The 16,546-nt window shown below is 36.9% G+C and overlaps 1 protein-coding gene across 1 annotated transcript in view; it reads right to left on the reverse strand.

The window, feature by feature from the left end:
• Positions 1 to 16,546, reverse strand: part of PDE3B (phosphodiesterase 3B, cGMP-inhibited) — a 168,641-nt gene that overhangs the window by 12,695 nt on the left and 139,400 nt on the right. The window contains exons 10-12 of the mRNA XM_010830572.1: positions 15,079 to 15,190; positions 13,781 to 13,894; positions 5,318 to 5,505 (exon numbers count right to left, since the gene is read on the reverse strand). Of these exons, the coding sequence (XP_010828874.1) occupies positions 5,318 to 5,505; positions 13,781 to 13,894; positions 15,079 to 15,190 (414 nt within the window). The remainder of the gene's footprint in view (positions 1 to 5,317; positions 5,506 to 13,780; positions 13,895 to 15,078; positions 15,191 to 16,546) is intronic.

A 16,546-nucleotide genomic window follows, 5' to 3' on the forward strand; every position in this document is an offset into this window, starting at 1 on the left:
TAAGTCATCGCCTAAGAAGGAAAAACCCACCTGGAGAATAAGGGGACGGAGGCCTCTCCTGGACCCCAGTGAACAGACTGACTACCTCATGGCTTTGTGGAGGCAAGAATCATGGAGCAGTAAGGAAGAGGCAGATTCTACTTTAGGAAGAACACTGGATGGTCACACACACAGCAACAAGCAAAGCTTAACTTCAGGGAGGAAAACATTCCAAGTAAAACAGATAATGAATGAAGCCTCAGCTGGCTTTTACTGAGGGCACCTTGACAACTAGAAAATGAAGACCGTTTCCCCCCTAATTCAGAGCTGCAGTAACTTACATTCTTTGAATTTTTGCTAAAGCAACTTGCTACCTGCTTTCTCTAACTATGAATCTTCCTTATCTCCACAAGTAAATTTCTTCTCTAACATGGTAAAGCAATTTAGTTGGTCATAAAGTTTACTTTTACCCAGAGTCAAAAAGATTTGAAATGGAATGAGGTTTAATACAAAAGGATGGGGTTAATCTTAACAAATAATAAATACTTTTCAATAAATGAGCAAAAAGAAAAACCCATCAGACATAAACACTTAGATCAAACAGGAAGCTGTGACAAATCTGAACAAATGTCTCCTGTTGAACCACAAGAAAAAGGAGACGTTAAAGTAAATCTCTAGGTCACAGTCGTAAGATTATAAGAAGGTATTTTAATCTTTCTGAAGTGAAGAATCTTGGATTAAGAAGGACTGTTTTCATTAAAAAACGAATATTCCTAACTGAAAAGAAAATCCAATAGAGGCAGTAAACAAATTAGGTGCAGCAGAAAACAATGCAGCTATTTTTTTTTTTTTTAAGAAGTGCTTCTCTTTAAAGAAACAGTTTTGATGAGCAGCTTCCATCTAGGGACTCCTTTACCCTCAAGCTCTGCGTCCTAAGATCTCTGGTGATCCTGTGTCTTCTAAGGCCCTTGTCATAGTTTATCACCCTTGTTTTGCCTCAAACACTTTTTTATGTACCTTTCTCAGATAGGATGGATGGAACATGATTTTTTTAAATCTTTGTATACCTTAGACTCTTTATTTTGCTCTTAACACTCAACTGTAGCTTAGCTGGATACAGAACTCTTAACTTGAAAATAATCCTTCTATGCCAGCACCATCTCCTCCCCTGTTTTACATTTTTCCTAGCTTTTATGTTATGATCATCTCTCTTTTACACACACACACTTGTTGGTTTTTTCTTTACTAGAATGTGAGTTCCATATGAGCAGAATGTATTTTTTGCCTGTTTTGTTCAACAGTATTGCCTAGAATAGTGCCTGTCCTTCAGTATGCATTTCATAGCCTTGTGTATGTTTTACTGCTAAGTCTCTTTAATTGGGAAGGATGAGTAGGAGGCCTGTTAATGTGGGTGGGGCTTGTTTACCCAGCAGGTTTTGCTTTGGAATTACCAGTGTGATTTCCAAAATGAGAAGGATTTACTCTGGAGTACTAAATCTCTTCTGGCCATTTCCTTCAGTATTTAAGAGATGTGTTTTCTGCCTAGAAGTGAATAGATAAGTCACGGTAGCCTTACTTTAAGGTGTATGGTGTATGTTATATGGGAGAGGTGTGTGTGTGTATATGTATGTGTGTGAGAGGTGTGTGTGCGTGTGTGTAGCAGACAAGGGCAATGGCATCAGGAGTCACCAGGGTTCCACTCAAACCTTGGCTTCCTTTCTAGTGTATTTTAATATCATTATATTTGCCCACATGATTTTCATTTTCCAAAAACAGTATGAAATTCTTTAACTTACTGGTGATAATATCCTTCTGCCTACTCCTCTCTGTTGTAATGCATTTTATCTTTTATTATTATTTTGATCAGGAGGAAAGGGGGGGAAACGTACCTGCTTAGTTGCCATCTTGATCCATATTTGGGAGGACAAATATTTATGACTGTCTCAGATCTATAGTTCTCAGTATTGTTTCCTTTGACCCCAAATCAAAATGTTTTGGCCAACTGCACTGGCAAAAAAGTTCGTTCAGTTTTAAGTACAAATAAAAGACATATATTTCATTTTCACCAAGAACTTTATTGAATGTGTTCACTAACCGAACAAACTTTTTGGCCAATCCAACTCAAACGGTAATATCTCAATCACTAATCAGCATCTTCCAGCCATCCATTCATTTGAAAATAGCTCAGAAATCTCTTATAATTTTAATACTGATGTCCCTCCAGGATAAACTTGACTGAATGTTTCCCCTTCTATGGCAGGGATTCAAAATAAGTCTTCCTAAGTCTTCCCACACACTTCCCTTACCATGAGAAAGGAGAATGCTTGGTCCTATTGGTGGTATTATGCCCTATTGTCCCTTTTTATCATACACCAGAGAAATAATATCTTTCACTAATTATGGCCTGATTAGACTTATTGAGCTTCCTAAAATGAGAGAGACTGCTTTATTACCTAATAAACAGGTTAAGCCTCACATTTTCACAAGAGTCCTTATCTCATAGGCACTGGCTGAAGAAGGTCTGGTGAACCTCATTACTTTGGGAACAATAGAGTATATTTCAGACAAGCTTAGCAGCCCAGCAGAGCAAAGAAATTAGGCATCCTTCAACATTCAGTATATGTTTCCTGAATGCCTTTTGTGTGCTAGGCATCATTCTAGGTATTAGGGAATAAAAGAAAAATGTCTGGCCTCATAGAAATTCATATTCCACTAAAATATACACAACAAAATACATAGTATGCTAAATGGTCGCTGCTGTGGAAAAAACAGAGGAGGAACATAACGAGTGTCATGGAGGAGCTTTTGAAATTTTAGGTGGAAGGAAGTCACAAAGTGATCTTTATAGATGTGTAGGGAAGGAGCACTGCGGGCGAGAGAACAGAAGGAGGCCAGGTTCTCAGAAAGGGAGTGTGCCTGGGACACAGGAGGAAATAGCAAGGAACCCAGTGAGGCTAGACCTGAGTGAGTTTAAAAAGAGAACTAATGGGGGCTAAGTCGTGTAGGACCTTCTGAGCCACTGTAATGACTGTCTTTTACTAGGAGTGAGGGTTCAGGGCAGAACAGGGCCCCTCTGGCTGCTGTGTGTTGAACCCAGACTGAAGAGCATCAGGAAGTAAGCGCAGAGACCAGGGAAAAGGCTATACTTTTTCACAGCTGAACTCTCTGATCAATTTCCTTTTCATTCCGGCCCTTCTCACTGCTTCATCTCTTGGCTGTCCTTAACAATGAGAGTTTAGAAATAACACATAGTTATTGACAGTGTCTAGACTTTATGTTTGTATTTTGTTCAGGACAACAGTTTTGAGTACATATAAATTATTGAATACATTCATGTGTCATTGTTTTAAACTATCTGCAATGCAAGACAAACAACACTAGAATTCACTGACTTGTAATAGCCTTGAAGAAGAGGTAATACACAAGTCTGACTCACCTATACTCAATGCTGATCAAGAGAGAATGAAAGTAGAGAGTGGAATAGAATAGTAAATAATTTCTGTCTACGTGATAATCTGATCCAGCAGAAAACTTCCCAAATATTATCTCTTTTTACCCATACTCACATCAGGTACATATTTTGAGGTTCAGAAAGTAAGGGTTAATTGCCTAATGTCACACAGCTAATAGTGGGTAACCAGAAATCAAGCGCAGGTCTCTCCATCCCAAGACTAGTACTTTTTCTATTGTGCCAGTCTGTGACTTGCTATAGAACTAGGATTTTCAAAGATTATGAAGTGCTAGGCTAGAGAAAATGGGCATCTGATTCTTGCAGAGTGGGACTGCAAATGAGGAAATGTGCTTATAAGTGGGTTCAGTTCAGTTCAGTCGCTCAGTCATGTCCGACTCTTTGCAACCCCATGAATCGCAGGACGCCAGGCCTCCCTGTCCATCACCAACTCCCGGAGTTCACTCAGACTCATGTCCATCGAGTCAGTGATGCCATCCAGCCATCTCATCCTCTGTCGTCCCCTTCCCCTCCTGCCCCCAATATAAGTGGGTAATATCTCCCAAAGCAATTCTTAGAAAGTGGAAAAACATTAATATCTAGATTGAAATTCATCTAAAAGTTACCTGGAAATCATGAGCTATGAATAAAGTCTAATTAGAGAAAATGAATTACCTAGCACTTTTAATTTTCTCTCTCTCTCTGCATCCTATTCTTGTTCTGGCTAGAGAAACTATCTCCTATATTTTAAGTGCTGGAGTGTGTGAAAGAAAGAGAAATGAGAAGAGGAACAGGGAGAATGGCTATAAAAGATGAAAGAATCAGAACTGAGGTTTGAACGTAGAGCAACAAAGTGAGGAAGTAAGACGAATTCAGTAAACAATATTGACAACTTGCTCTTTGTAAGCCAGGCAGGCAGGCAGAAATACAAAGCTGACATTTCAGGAATCATCTGCCTAAACAAAAACTCACAACCATACTTTGTTTTTGTTTTTTAGTTGCTAAGTCATCACACTAAATTCTGCTTAAAACCAAGCACAGCCATCCCTCAGTATCTTCAGGGAATTGGTTCTAGGACCCCTGCAGATGCTCATATAAAATACATATAAAGTAATGCAGTATTTTCATATAACCTACGCACATCCACTGTATACTTTAAATCTTCTCTAGATTACTTATAATACCTAATACAATGTAAATAGTTACTAGTATGCAGTAAATTTAAGTTTTGCTTTTTGGAACTTTCTGGAATTTTTAAAATTTTCAAATATTTTTGATCTGCAGTTGATTGAATCCAGGGAGGCAGAACTCCTGGATATGGAGGGCTGCCTGTATTTAGTTCCAAGTCCTAATATTTAAAGCTATTACAATTACAGCATCCATTTGTTGGAAACTCCTACCTCTTATGCAAATTGTGACCCTAAAGAAATCTTGCACCTTATCAACTGTACTGAATTCAAAAACAATGTACTAGAAGATTTTTTACATATATGAATATATGCTGAGCTAAGAGAATGCATATTATGTCTTAGAGGATAACAAAAATAATAACAATTCTCAGTTATTACAGTTTTTAGGCATATGAAGGATATGGCTAGAAGGAAGAGTAAGTCTTAACAGCTAGTCAAAATCTTACCAATTTGATCAAAGGCAAAGATACTGACAGCACAGGACTCCAGAATTTTATAAAAACAGTGAATTATTCTTTCAGGAATATTTTTATTTATCTTCCAGTTGAATATCTTTCCCTAACTCTTTAGCACATGTCATATCAACGTGTTTTATCCAACGGCAAAATGCTTCAACTGAAGAATGGTGTGCAAAGGGGAATGTAGCCTGGCTGTAAAATCTCAGCATCATTCCTCAGACTTTCTGAAAGTTATCTCCTACCTGAGGGGCATTGGTAGCCACTAGGAACGCATTTGTCCGTCCCGGGTGGTCGTAGTCATGCATGGCAGCTGCCACATACAGAGCCATCAGTTCCAGCGCAGGAATGTTTGAAGATAGACAGCCATAGCTCTCATCTGGAATCGAGCAGCTCCTCGATGAAATGTAAGCAATTCGCTCAGGGTTAATTGCTGAGGAACAAGCAAAATGAAAGAGCATTACATATAAAATCCTTATAGTGAGGCTAAAAGGAGCTTCCCAAAGGTAATATGATCATCTTATTTGTTGACTTACCTAAGAAATACTCTCTAAACATGGACATAAAATAGTATGCTATTTCCAACACACATGCTAATAGAGAGGAGCAGTGTTAAACACAACATGACAGGATTCTCATGACGCTCTGTTAACTCAAGCTAGTGGTGATCTTTAGAAACCTCTGATTTTCTAAACTTTTGTTATTTAAAGGTTAAACATAATGGCCAGAGTAATAGGAAAAAACAATCTAGAGAATAAAATTACATGAAACACTATAGAGACTTAGGAACTTAATATATTAACAAAGCAAGCATTTCAACATACATGCTTTTCAAATCTTACCCAAATAGATTTCCTTTCATTTGTAACCCTGACTACACTACTTCCTCTTCTTTTTCCTTCCATGAAGCCCCTTATAAAATACTGTAAAGAAAAACTCTGAAAACTGAAAAGGTATGGAAAACTGAGGAGTGATCCAGTCAGTATAATTCTTTGTATCTTCTAGTTAGAAACAATAATTTTACTCTCAGCACTGTGCTTTTGATGTCCTTAACACCTTACCATTTGTATCTCCTTTTTTGGTAATTTGGTGGCTATACCTATTTAGATGGTCACTCAAATTGTTATTGCTAAAGGTATCTTAAAGTATTAAGAAGGAAATAATAAAGTATATTGTGAGTAGACAGCAAAGAAAGCCACAAAGATATCAGAGAGATACAAATTTTCATTGGTTGTGTTCAGCAGGGGAAACAGAATAATGTCCTGGCTTGTCAAAGTCCAAAAGGGCTTTATCATGATTTAGTTCATTTAATATTTTCAATCACAAGGGTTTTTTAACATAATAACTTAAATACACAATGCTGATAGTTATAAAGATACCTAATTATTTTCATGCTGTTTATATTTTGCACCTAAATTGAGTTTTAGAATTCCCCACACTAGAGCTTCTTTTAAAAATAAAAAGTAAAAACAAGATACTTAAATGTATGAATAAAGATATATTTAAACATTCAAGTTTCTAACAAGATTTAAATTACCAATATCAGAGTGAAAACTTTAATTTTTTCTGCATTATATGCATTCTGTAGTGCCCCTAGAATTTAGAATATATATATAAAATATAAAAAAATGCAAAAAATCCTTTTTATATACTTACAATTGACATATTAGGATCTTAATACATTAGTCTGTGTATGTTTAATCTGAAATTACTAGTATAAAAAAAATACATGGCAAGACAACTAAATGGCCAGACAACTAGACATAAGTACTGAAGATTCCATTTAAAAGGAGGCCTCGGAAAAGGCATTAGAGACTGAAAAGGAAGAGGCAGAACTATCTCTATTTGTAAATGACATGATTCTGTATACAGAAAGATCCTAAGAAATCCACTGGAAAAGTATTAAACTAAAAATGAGATCATAAAGGTTGCAGGGTACTAGATCAATATGCAAAAAATCCATTTTATTTCTCCACACTAGGGATAAATAATCAAAAAATGAACCCAAGAAAGCAATTCCATTTATACTAGCTTCAAAGAGAATAAAATACTTAGGAGTGAATTTCACAAAAGAAGTGAAAAACCAGTATCCTGAAAAATAAAAAACTTTGTTGAAAGAAATTAAAGAAGACAAATAAGTAGAAAAATATCCATGCTCATGGTTCAGGAGACTTAATATTGTTAAGATAGCAATACTCCCTCAAATGATCTATGGTTCAACATACTCCTGTCAATGTCCCAGCTGGCTTTTTTGTACAAGAGATATATAAACTGGCCCTAAAATTCATATGGAAATGAAAGAGATCCAGATTAGCCAAAACAATCTTGAAAAAGAATAATTTTGAAGTTTACTACAAAGCTTTAGTAACAAAAGATTGTGTGGTAATGACATAAGGATAGGTACATAGATTAATGGAACAGAACTGAGTCCAGAAATAAATCCTTATACTTACGGTCAACTGATTTTTGGATAAGGGAGCCAAGACCTTGTTGAGAGCCAACTATGCTTTGCATGATACAAGGCACTTTCATACATGTTGTTTCACTTAATGCCACATCTTAAAAGGCAGAAATGATTTTATAACGTTTAAGAACCAATCATGTAGAATACATAAAGAAATTTTTTCAACAAATGGTGCCAAGACAACTAGATTTCCATATGCTAAAGGTGAATGTTAGACCTCTTCCTTACTTCATCCCCTCAAATTAGTTTTAGTGGATCCTAGACCTAAACTATGAAACTCTTAGAGCACTATGAAACCCTTAGAAGAAAACATAGTAAATCTTCATGACCTCAAGTTAAACAAACCCTTTGTAGATATGACACCAAAAGCATGAGCAATGAAAGAAAAAATTAGTTAAATTAAACTTCATCAAAATTGAAAACTTTATGCTTTGATTGTTGTCATTCAGTCTCTCAGTCAAGTCTGACTCTGTGAACTCATGGACTGCAGCACACCAGGCTCCCCTGTCCCACACCATCTCCCAGAGCTTGCTTAAACTCATGTCCATTTAGCTGGTGATGCCATCCAACCATCTCATCCTCTGTCATCCCCTTCTCCTCCTGCCTGCAGTCTTTCCCAGCATCAGGGTCTTTTCTAATGAGTTGGCTCTTCACATCAGGTGGCCAAAATATTGCGGCTTCAGCATCAGTCCTTCCAATGAATATTCAGGACTGATTTCCTTTAGGATTAACTGGTTTGATCTCCTTGCAGTCCAAGGGACTCTCAAGAGTCTTCTCTAACACCACAGTCCAAAAGCATCAATTCTTTGGCTCTCAGCTTTCTTTATGGTTCAAGTGTCACGTCCATACATGACTACTGGAAAAACCATAGCTTTGACTAGACAGATCTTTATTAGCCAAGTAATGTCTCCGCTTTTTAATATGCTGTCTAGGTTTGTCATAGCTTATCTTCCAAGGAGCAAGCTTCTTTTAATTTTATGTCTGCAGTCACCATCTGCAGTGATTTTTGGAGCCAAAGAAAATAAAGTCTGTCACTGTTTCCATTGTTTCCCCATCTATTTGCCATGAAGTGATGGGACTGGATGCCATGATCTTATGCTTTGATAGACATCGTCAAAAAAGTGCAAAGATAACACAATGTGAGAAAATAGCAGCAAATCATAAATTTAATAAGACACTTGTATCCAGAACATATAAAAAACTTTTACAACTCAATAATGAAAAGACAAATGACAAAATTTTTAAATGGACAAAGGACAAATATACATATGACCTAAAAAACATGAAAAGATGCTCAACATCATTAGCTATTAGAAAAATGTGAATCAAAAAATCCACAGTGAGATACCACTTCACACCAACCATAGAATGGCTATCAAGAAGACAGATAATGATAAATGGCAGATAAATTAATATTAATTTATTATAATAATAAATTGGGATCTTTATACACTGCATGTGGGAATGTAAAATAGTGCAACCATTTTGGAAAAGAGTTTGGCAGTTCCTCCAAATGTTAATCACAGAGTCACCTTATGACCCAGCAATTCCATAAAACTAGGTAGATGGCCAAGAGAAATGAAAACATAAACCCACACAAAAGCTGGTAGATGAATATTCATAGCAGCATTTATTCATAACCGCCCCAAAGTGAAAAGAACCCACATTTCCAATAGGTATACCTACATCAGTAAATTCAGAAAGATCAACCATTACCTTCCTTTGTCTTGATGTAACACTTAAAATCCATTCCCATATATGTTCCTCAGGTTTCTGCCAATATAAATTTAGGAAATTATTTTGGTATTCAGACTTAGATTGTGGCAGATCTGAGTTTAATTATGGATCACAAAGAAATGAGAGGTGGTGGGACTAGGTTTAGAGGTGAACTAGCATAAACCTACAAGTCAAGAATCTCAGGTGAGGTTGTTACCAGGTCTTCAGGCAACCAACATAAGGTGAAATGATTGTTTTTCAGCATGGAGGTACAGCAAGATATGAGGGGTTCAGGGTAATCAGATTTATTGAAATCAACTCAAATATTCTTCCAATTATAAGGGTCCTTTCTTTTCCAATCAATACCACAGCTCTGACATAAGAGGCCTAGTTGAGGCCATGAACTCAACTTGCATTGAATTTCAGGTAACTTCAGGATCAAACTTCGGATTATGTTTTCAGAAGTTACGATCCTCCTACTATAATAATTAAGAATTTTTTTTAATTAAAAAATCTAATTATTTTTGTCTGCGCTGGTTCTTCACTGGTACTCAGGCCTTTCTCTAGTTGTGGTGAGCAGGGGCTACCCTCTAGTTGCAGTGCTCCAGCTTCTTGCAGCGGCTCCTCTTTTTGTGGAGCACAGGCGGTAGAGGGTGTGTGCTTCCATAGCTGCGTCAGGTGGGCTCAGCAGTTGCAGCTGCTGGGCTCTAAAGCACAGGCTCAGTAGTCGTGGCACACAGGCCTAAGTTGTTTGGCGGCATGTGGGACCCCTTCTGGATCAGGGATCAAACTCAAGTCTCCTGCACTGGCAGGTGGATTCTTTACCACTTAGCCACCAGAAAAGTCAAGGAATTCTTTTAACTATCTGGTTCTCTAACCATTCATTAAAACTCTAAACTTGTTATTTCATTTCCTTTTTTATTGAAATATAATTAACGTGAAACACTGTGTAAATCTAAGGTATACAATGTGTTCATTTGATATATTTGTATACTGCAATATGATTACCACCTGTAGCATCAGCTAACACCTCTATGACACCACATAATTATCATTTCTTTTCCTGGGATGAGGTCAATTAAGATCTAGTCTCTCAGCAACTTTGAACTTTATAAGGTAGTATTTATGACTATAACCACTATGCTGTGCATTAGCTCTCCAGGACTTATTTATCTACGAGCTCCAAGTTTGTAACCTTAAACAACATATCCCCAATTCCCTCACTCCCAGCCTCTGGTAACCACCATTACATTCTCTGTTTTGACAAGTTCAGCATTTTTATATTCCATATGTAACTGACATCATAAAGTATTTGTCTGATATTTCATTTAGCATAATGCCCTTAAGGCCCATCTGCTGCAAATGGCAGGATTTCCTCCTGTCTCATGGCTGAATAATATTCCATTGTGTGTACATGTACACACACACACACACATCTTTATCCATTCATGGATTATTTTCATGTCTTGGCTATTATGAATAATGCAGTAATAAATATGGAAGTGCATATATCTCTTCAAACTTCTATTTTCATTTCCTTTGGATATATACCCAGAAATTGCTCCTTCACATGATAGTTCTACTTTATTTTTTTGAGAAATAAAAATCTCAATACTACTGTTCACAGTGGCTGAACCAACCTGTCTTCCCTTTAACAGTGCACAAGCGTTCCCTTATATCCACATCTTGGCCGAAACTTGCCTCTTGTCTTGATGACAGCCATTCTAACAAGTGTGAGGTGATAGCCCACTGTGGTTTTGATTTGTGTTTCTCTGCCCATTGTTTAAAAATTGGATTTTTTGGGGTATTAAGTTGTATAAGTTCTTTATGTATGTTCGATATTAACCCCTTATACTCAGTATATGAACTACAAATATTTACTCCCATTCTGCAGGTTGCCTTTTCATTTTTAAAATTGTTTCCTTTGCTGTGTAGAAGCTTTTTAGTTTGATGCAGTCCCACTTGTTTATTTTTGCTTTTGTTGCTGTTACTTTTGGTGTCATAGTCATTTTTTCTATTCTCCACTGTAGTCAGAATAAAGCAGTGCATTTCATAGTCCTTATAGTCTTTGTTTCTACCACAGTTTTCCATTTCAGCAGCTACTTGGTTTTCCAAAGAAAACTGTTTCTACATATACTTTATTCCATAATATTGTATAAGGACTTATAACATTGCTAGTAAGAACTCAGAAGGAAGTGAGGAGCACAGAAAACAAGACACTGCCTTAGGGAATACTCAAATCCTCTTGAACAGGGTGATGGTGGAAAACTTCTGTTAAGGACACTGCCAAGAACCCACCATTGGAAACTAAGGAAAAGGGTGATTGTTAATATAGCAGCAGAAAGCTTGGTTGCACTGTATTCATGGAAGACAAAACATGTAGACAATGAACTTAGATATTTAGCTGAGGAGATTTCCAAGGAAAGTATTAAAGACAAGCCTGCTAACTTACTGTTTGAAATAAAATGTAAGAGGAGAGTGAGGAAGAATTGCTAAGCAAGAAGGTAAATCTGGGAAATCCTCAACCTGTCCAGACTGCACAAAATACGAGAAGTGAGAGATTCACCATCAGGAATGTGTACTCTGGACAGAAAACCAAGGTTGTAGTTGTACCGCTTTTTGCTAATTCCTTTGAAGGATGAAAAGGTCAGGGTCAGAGACATACTTGAAGCTGCTATGCTGCTGTCTTTGAAGAAGGGGCCATTAGCCATGGAATGCAGGTGGCTTGGGTAAGTTGGAGGAGGCAAGGAAACATTCTTCACTGGGGATTCCAGGAAGAAAACAGTCCTGCTGACACCTGGATTTTAGCCCAGTTGAATGATTTTCAGACTTCTGGATCCAGAATAATAAGTTAATAAATTTGTATTTTGTTTTTGACCACACCACATGGTATGTGGGATCTTAATTCCCTGACTAGGGATCACAGAGTCCTAACCACTTTGGCAGGGAATCCCCCAAATTTGTATCATTTTAAGCCACTAAGTCTGTAGTAATTTGTTACAGGAGCCATAGGAAAATAATACAGATTTTGGCACTTGGAAGTAGAGTGTTGCTGTAACAAATATCTAAAAATGTGGAGGTAGCTTTGGAATTGGATAGTGAGTGAAGGCTGGAAAAATTCTGAAGAGTATGATAGAAACCAATAAAAGACATTAATTAATATATTCAAGAAGTTCACTGAACCCCCAAATAAGATGAATACAAAGAATATAACCTGAGTGTACCATGCACAAAATGCTAAAAACCAATAGCAAAAAGAAAAGGGACATGGTACCATTAAGGAGAAATAAACTTACGGCTGATTTGTCAACAGATATTATAGATGTCTGAAGATATAATGATATCTACAAATGTGCTGGAATAAGGATGCATTCTTCTAGGATAAAATAAATACATCTACAAACAAAAAGGCTGAAGAAAACAATCTCTGATGGAAGCATAGAACTACTGGAAAGAAGGAAGATCAGTATGAAAGTAAATATGGATGGCAGAGAAAAATGAATCAGTGACATCTGGCAAATCCATCAAACAATGGTGTAGTCCTTTAGACTAAACCACCAAAGAATGTGAAGAAGTGGCTAAGACTGAGACCTTTACACTGATTAGTATGATAACAATTCTCAAGGCATTTGTAACTGAGCAAATTCTGTCCTGATTTGTGTGTATTTCTTACTGGAGTATTTCTCCTCTCTTTTTTTCAATGTTTTAAGATTTTGGCTGCAGAGCTTTCAGGATCTCAGTTCCCTGATCAGGGATTGAACCCAGGCCATGACAGTAAAAGCACTAGATAGAGGTTTCCTCCCCTCTTTTATAAACTAGAATAAAAGAGCTGTGAATGTTACAATTCATCACATTTGCATCAATAAAGTTATATTTATGATAAGGAAACAAAATTTGAATGTTAACAATTTTTTTTTAATATCACTGTTTAAATACTTATGTGAAGCTTTTAAACATGTCCCCCATCTGTTGGGAATGTTACATGTTTTAAATTTGCATGATATACCTAAAACAGAAAAAACAAGAACTGAAAGAAAAGCAAAACAGATTATCATAATATTCAGGATATTGGCTATCTCAGTGAAGAACCAGCAGGGTGGGACACAGAAAAGAAACATGGTAAATTGAGTAGTATTGAATCTTCAAACGGGTAGTAAGTTTCCCAATTTGCATTCATCAAAATTTACATAATACTTTATATATACCCCTGGTGGCTCAGACAATAAAGCATCTGCCTACAATGCGGGAGACCTGGGTTCAATCCCTGGGTTGGGAAGATCTCCTGGAGAAGGGATGGCAACCCACTCCAGTATTCTTGCCTGAAAAATCCCATGGACAGAGGAACCTGGTAGGCTACAGTCCATGGGGTCGCAGTCAGTCAGACATGACTGAGAGATTTCCCATTCACTTTATATATAACAAAGGTGGCTTAATAAAAATGCTAAGAGAACAGAGAGAATGAAATGAGATAGTTTGATTTATAATGCCTAATGAAATACTTTAAGGAAAGATTAGTAGAAGGGAGTACCTGTTTCATTTCCTGCTCCATGATCACTGTGGATCTGCTGTAGGCCAGGAATGGGCCGTGTTGTCAGATACCAAACAGCATGTAGGACGTCTGTGGCATGTATACGATTGTGATCTAAGTCACCAAAATGTTTTATAAAAATGGTTATTTTGTTATTTTTAACATAGGACATTTTAAAAAGTACTTTCTAGTCTCACTGTATCCTCCTAAATAAAACATATGGCTTAGAATAATTTCCAACAATTAGGTTTTTGTTTCATCTTATTTTGTCGTTTCTTTCACATATACTATGAAAACAGTACAGGGATCAAAGAAAAGGCATCATACCGGGGCTAACTTACTTAAGGTTACTTTTGCTTGTTTTTGGACCATGCCATTTGGCTTGCAGGATCTAGTTCCCGGAGCAGGGATGGAACCCATGACCCCCGCAGAGGAAGCATGGAGTCCTAACCACTAAGTCTAGCAGGCGCCAGGGAAGTCCCCAGAGACTCATCTTAACCAGTATATCCTAACTGGACGTGACAGTGAAGACTCCTCACCATGGCTTTCTTTTTCTCATTCCTTTCTTTTTCCCATTCCTCTGATCTTGAAGTACACCTTAAAGTATCATCTTATTCCATTTGTAAAATTCAGCCACTTTTCAAAATACATACTTTGTGATAATTATAGTACATATAATGCACGTTAAACTATTAAGCATCATTATTATTAATGAATCATGCCAATTTAAGAATAATTGGCTATTTCTCCAAAGAATGTTCCCCTGGAGGTTAAGTGTAGAATGAATCATAAAGAAAATTGTATTTTTTTCTACTATAAAATTAAAATTCTATTTTATCATAAAATCAAATTGCCATTAAAAATTATTCCACAAGTCAGGACACAGTTAAAAAATTCTGTGGGTAAATTTTAAACATTTTAAAATAAGAAATTTAGGAAACTCATGACAATATTACCAAACATCTGAAATGATAAGGTATTCATATAAATAATTAACACAGAAAACTTATACTATATAATTACATGAAAAAGCAGACTATAAATAAGGTATTAATAGTATGATTCACTTCATAAAAAATAAGTATATGTATAAGAAAAAGTCTTGAAGGATATATACTAAAATGTTAACAGCAGTCAATTAACTCTGGGTTGGAGGATGTAGATTTTCTTTTTAAATTACTATTTTTCAATTCTTCCAAACATGCAATTTAAAAAGTGTTTAAGGGACCATCTAAAGGGAGTTTACAAGGAATTTCAAAACCAGTATTATTTCAAGTTAAATAATATATAATACTTACAAGGAATGTCTCGATAACCATTTTCTAAAGCATGAAAGTAGTTCATGAATTGTAGAGTGGGAATTTTAAATATCTCCAATAAGCCAGTGTCTTGAAATAAGGTATACACAACCTAAATGTCAATTAAAAGAAAGTACACTTTAAAAATCAGAATTTCTATTTCTAGTTGAGTATAATGTTTTTTGATTTGCATTGGCAAAGCTAACTATGTACATGTCTCTAACTTAATAATTTATTTAAAATTTTCCTACAATGATTTCTTTCCAAAACATGAAGGAAGATACTACCCCAAAGCCCTTGAAAACCAGAGAACGATTACCATATCATATCCCAGTTTTAAAAATTTTCCACTCTTCCCTTCAGCTTTTCAGTCATAATTTATTGAAGGGCTTATGAATTGTATTCTAGTATAGCCCTAGGCGTTAAAGAGATGTCAGAACAATATATTTATCACATTTCTGACCCTAAATTACTCAACATGCTGCTGCTGCTAATTCGCTTCAGTCGTGTCCGACTCTGTGCAGCCCACCAGGCTCCCCCGTCCCTGGGATTCTCCAGGCAAGAACACTGGAGTGGGTTGCCATTTCCTTCTCCAATGCATGAAAGTGAAAAGTGAAAGTGAAGTCGCTCAGTTGTGTCTGACTCTTAGCAACCCCATGGACGGCAGCCTACCAGGCTCCTCCGTCCATGGGATTTTCCAGGCAAGAGTACTGGAGTGCCTTGCCATTGCCTTCTCTGACTCAACGTGATAAATTATGTTTTTTTTTTTCACATATTTTATCCTTGTGTTCTCTCATTTCATTAATAAGATACTTTGGAGTTAATGACAGTGCTATTTCAGGAAGATTAATCTGACCCTGTTGTGTAGACCCATAAGGAAGAACCTTGAGTCTGGGTGGTAAAATGGAAGTATTTTTCCATGGTTCTAGCATGAAGTGGACCACCTGGCCTTGGGTAAAGCACAGGGAAAGGGAAAGTGAAGTCGCTCAGTCGTGTCTGACTCTTTGTGACCCCATGAACCGTAACCTACCAGGCTCCTCTGTCCGTGGGATTTTCCAGGCAAGAGTACTGGAGTGGGTTGCCATTTCTTTCTCCAGGGGATCTTCCCAACCCAGGGATTGAACCTGGGTCTCCCACACTGTAGGCACATGCTTTTACCGTCTGAGCCACCAGGACAGGGAGGACAGGTGAAAAAGATGAAGCCTAAGAAACACTGGACGGTATGAAAACAAGCTGGAATCAAGATTGCTGGGAGAAATACCAATAACCTTAGATACGCAGATGACACCATCCTTATGGCAGAAAGTGAAGAACTAAAAAGCCACTTGATGAAAGTGAAAGTGGAGAGTGAAAAAGTTGGCTTAAAGCTCAACATTCAGAAAACGAAGATCATGGCATCTGGTCCCATCACTTCATGGGAAATAGATGGGGAAACAGTGGAAACAGTGTTAGGCTTTATTTTTCTGGG

Source organism: Bison bison, unplaced genomic scaffold (genome assembly GCF_000754665.1).
Source record: "Bison bison bison isolate TAMUID 2011002044 unplaced genomic scaffold, Bison_UMD1.0 scf7180017864518, whole genome shotgun sequence".
Taxonomy (NCBI): Eukaryota; Metazoa; Chordata; class Mammalia; order Artiodactyla; family Bovidae; genus Bison; species Bison bison.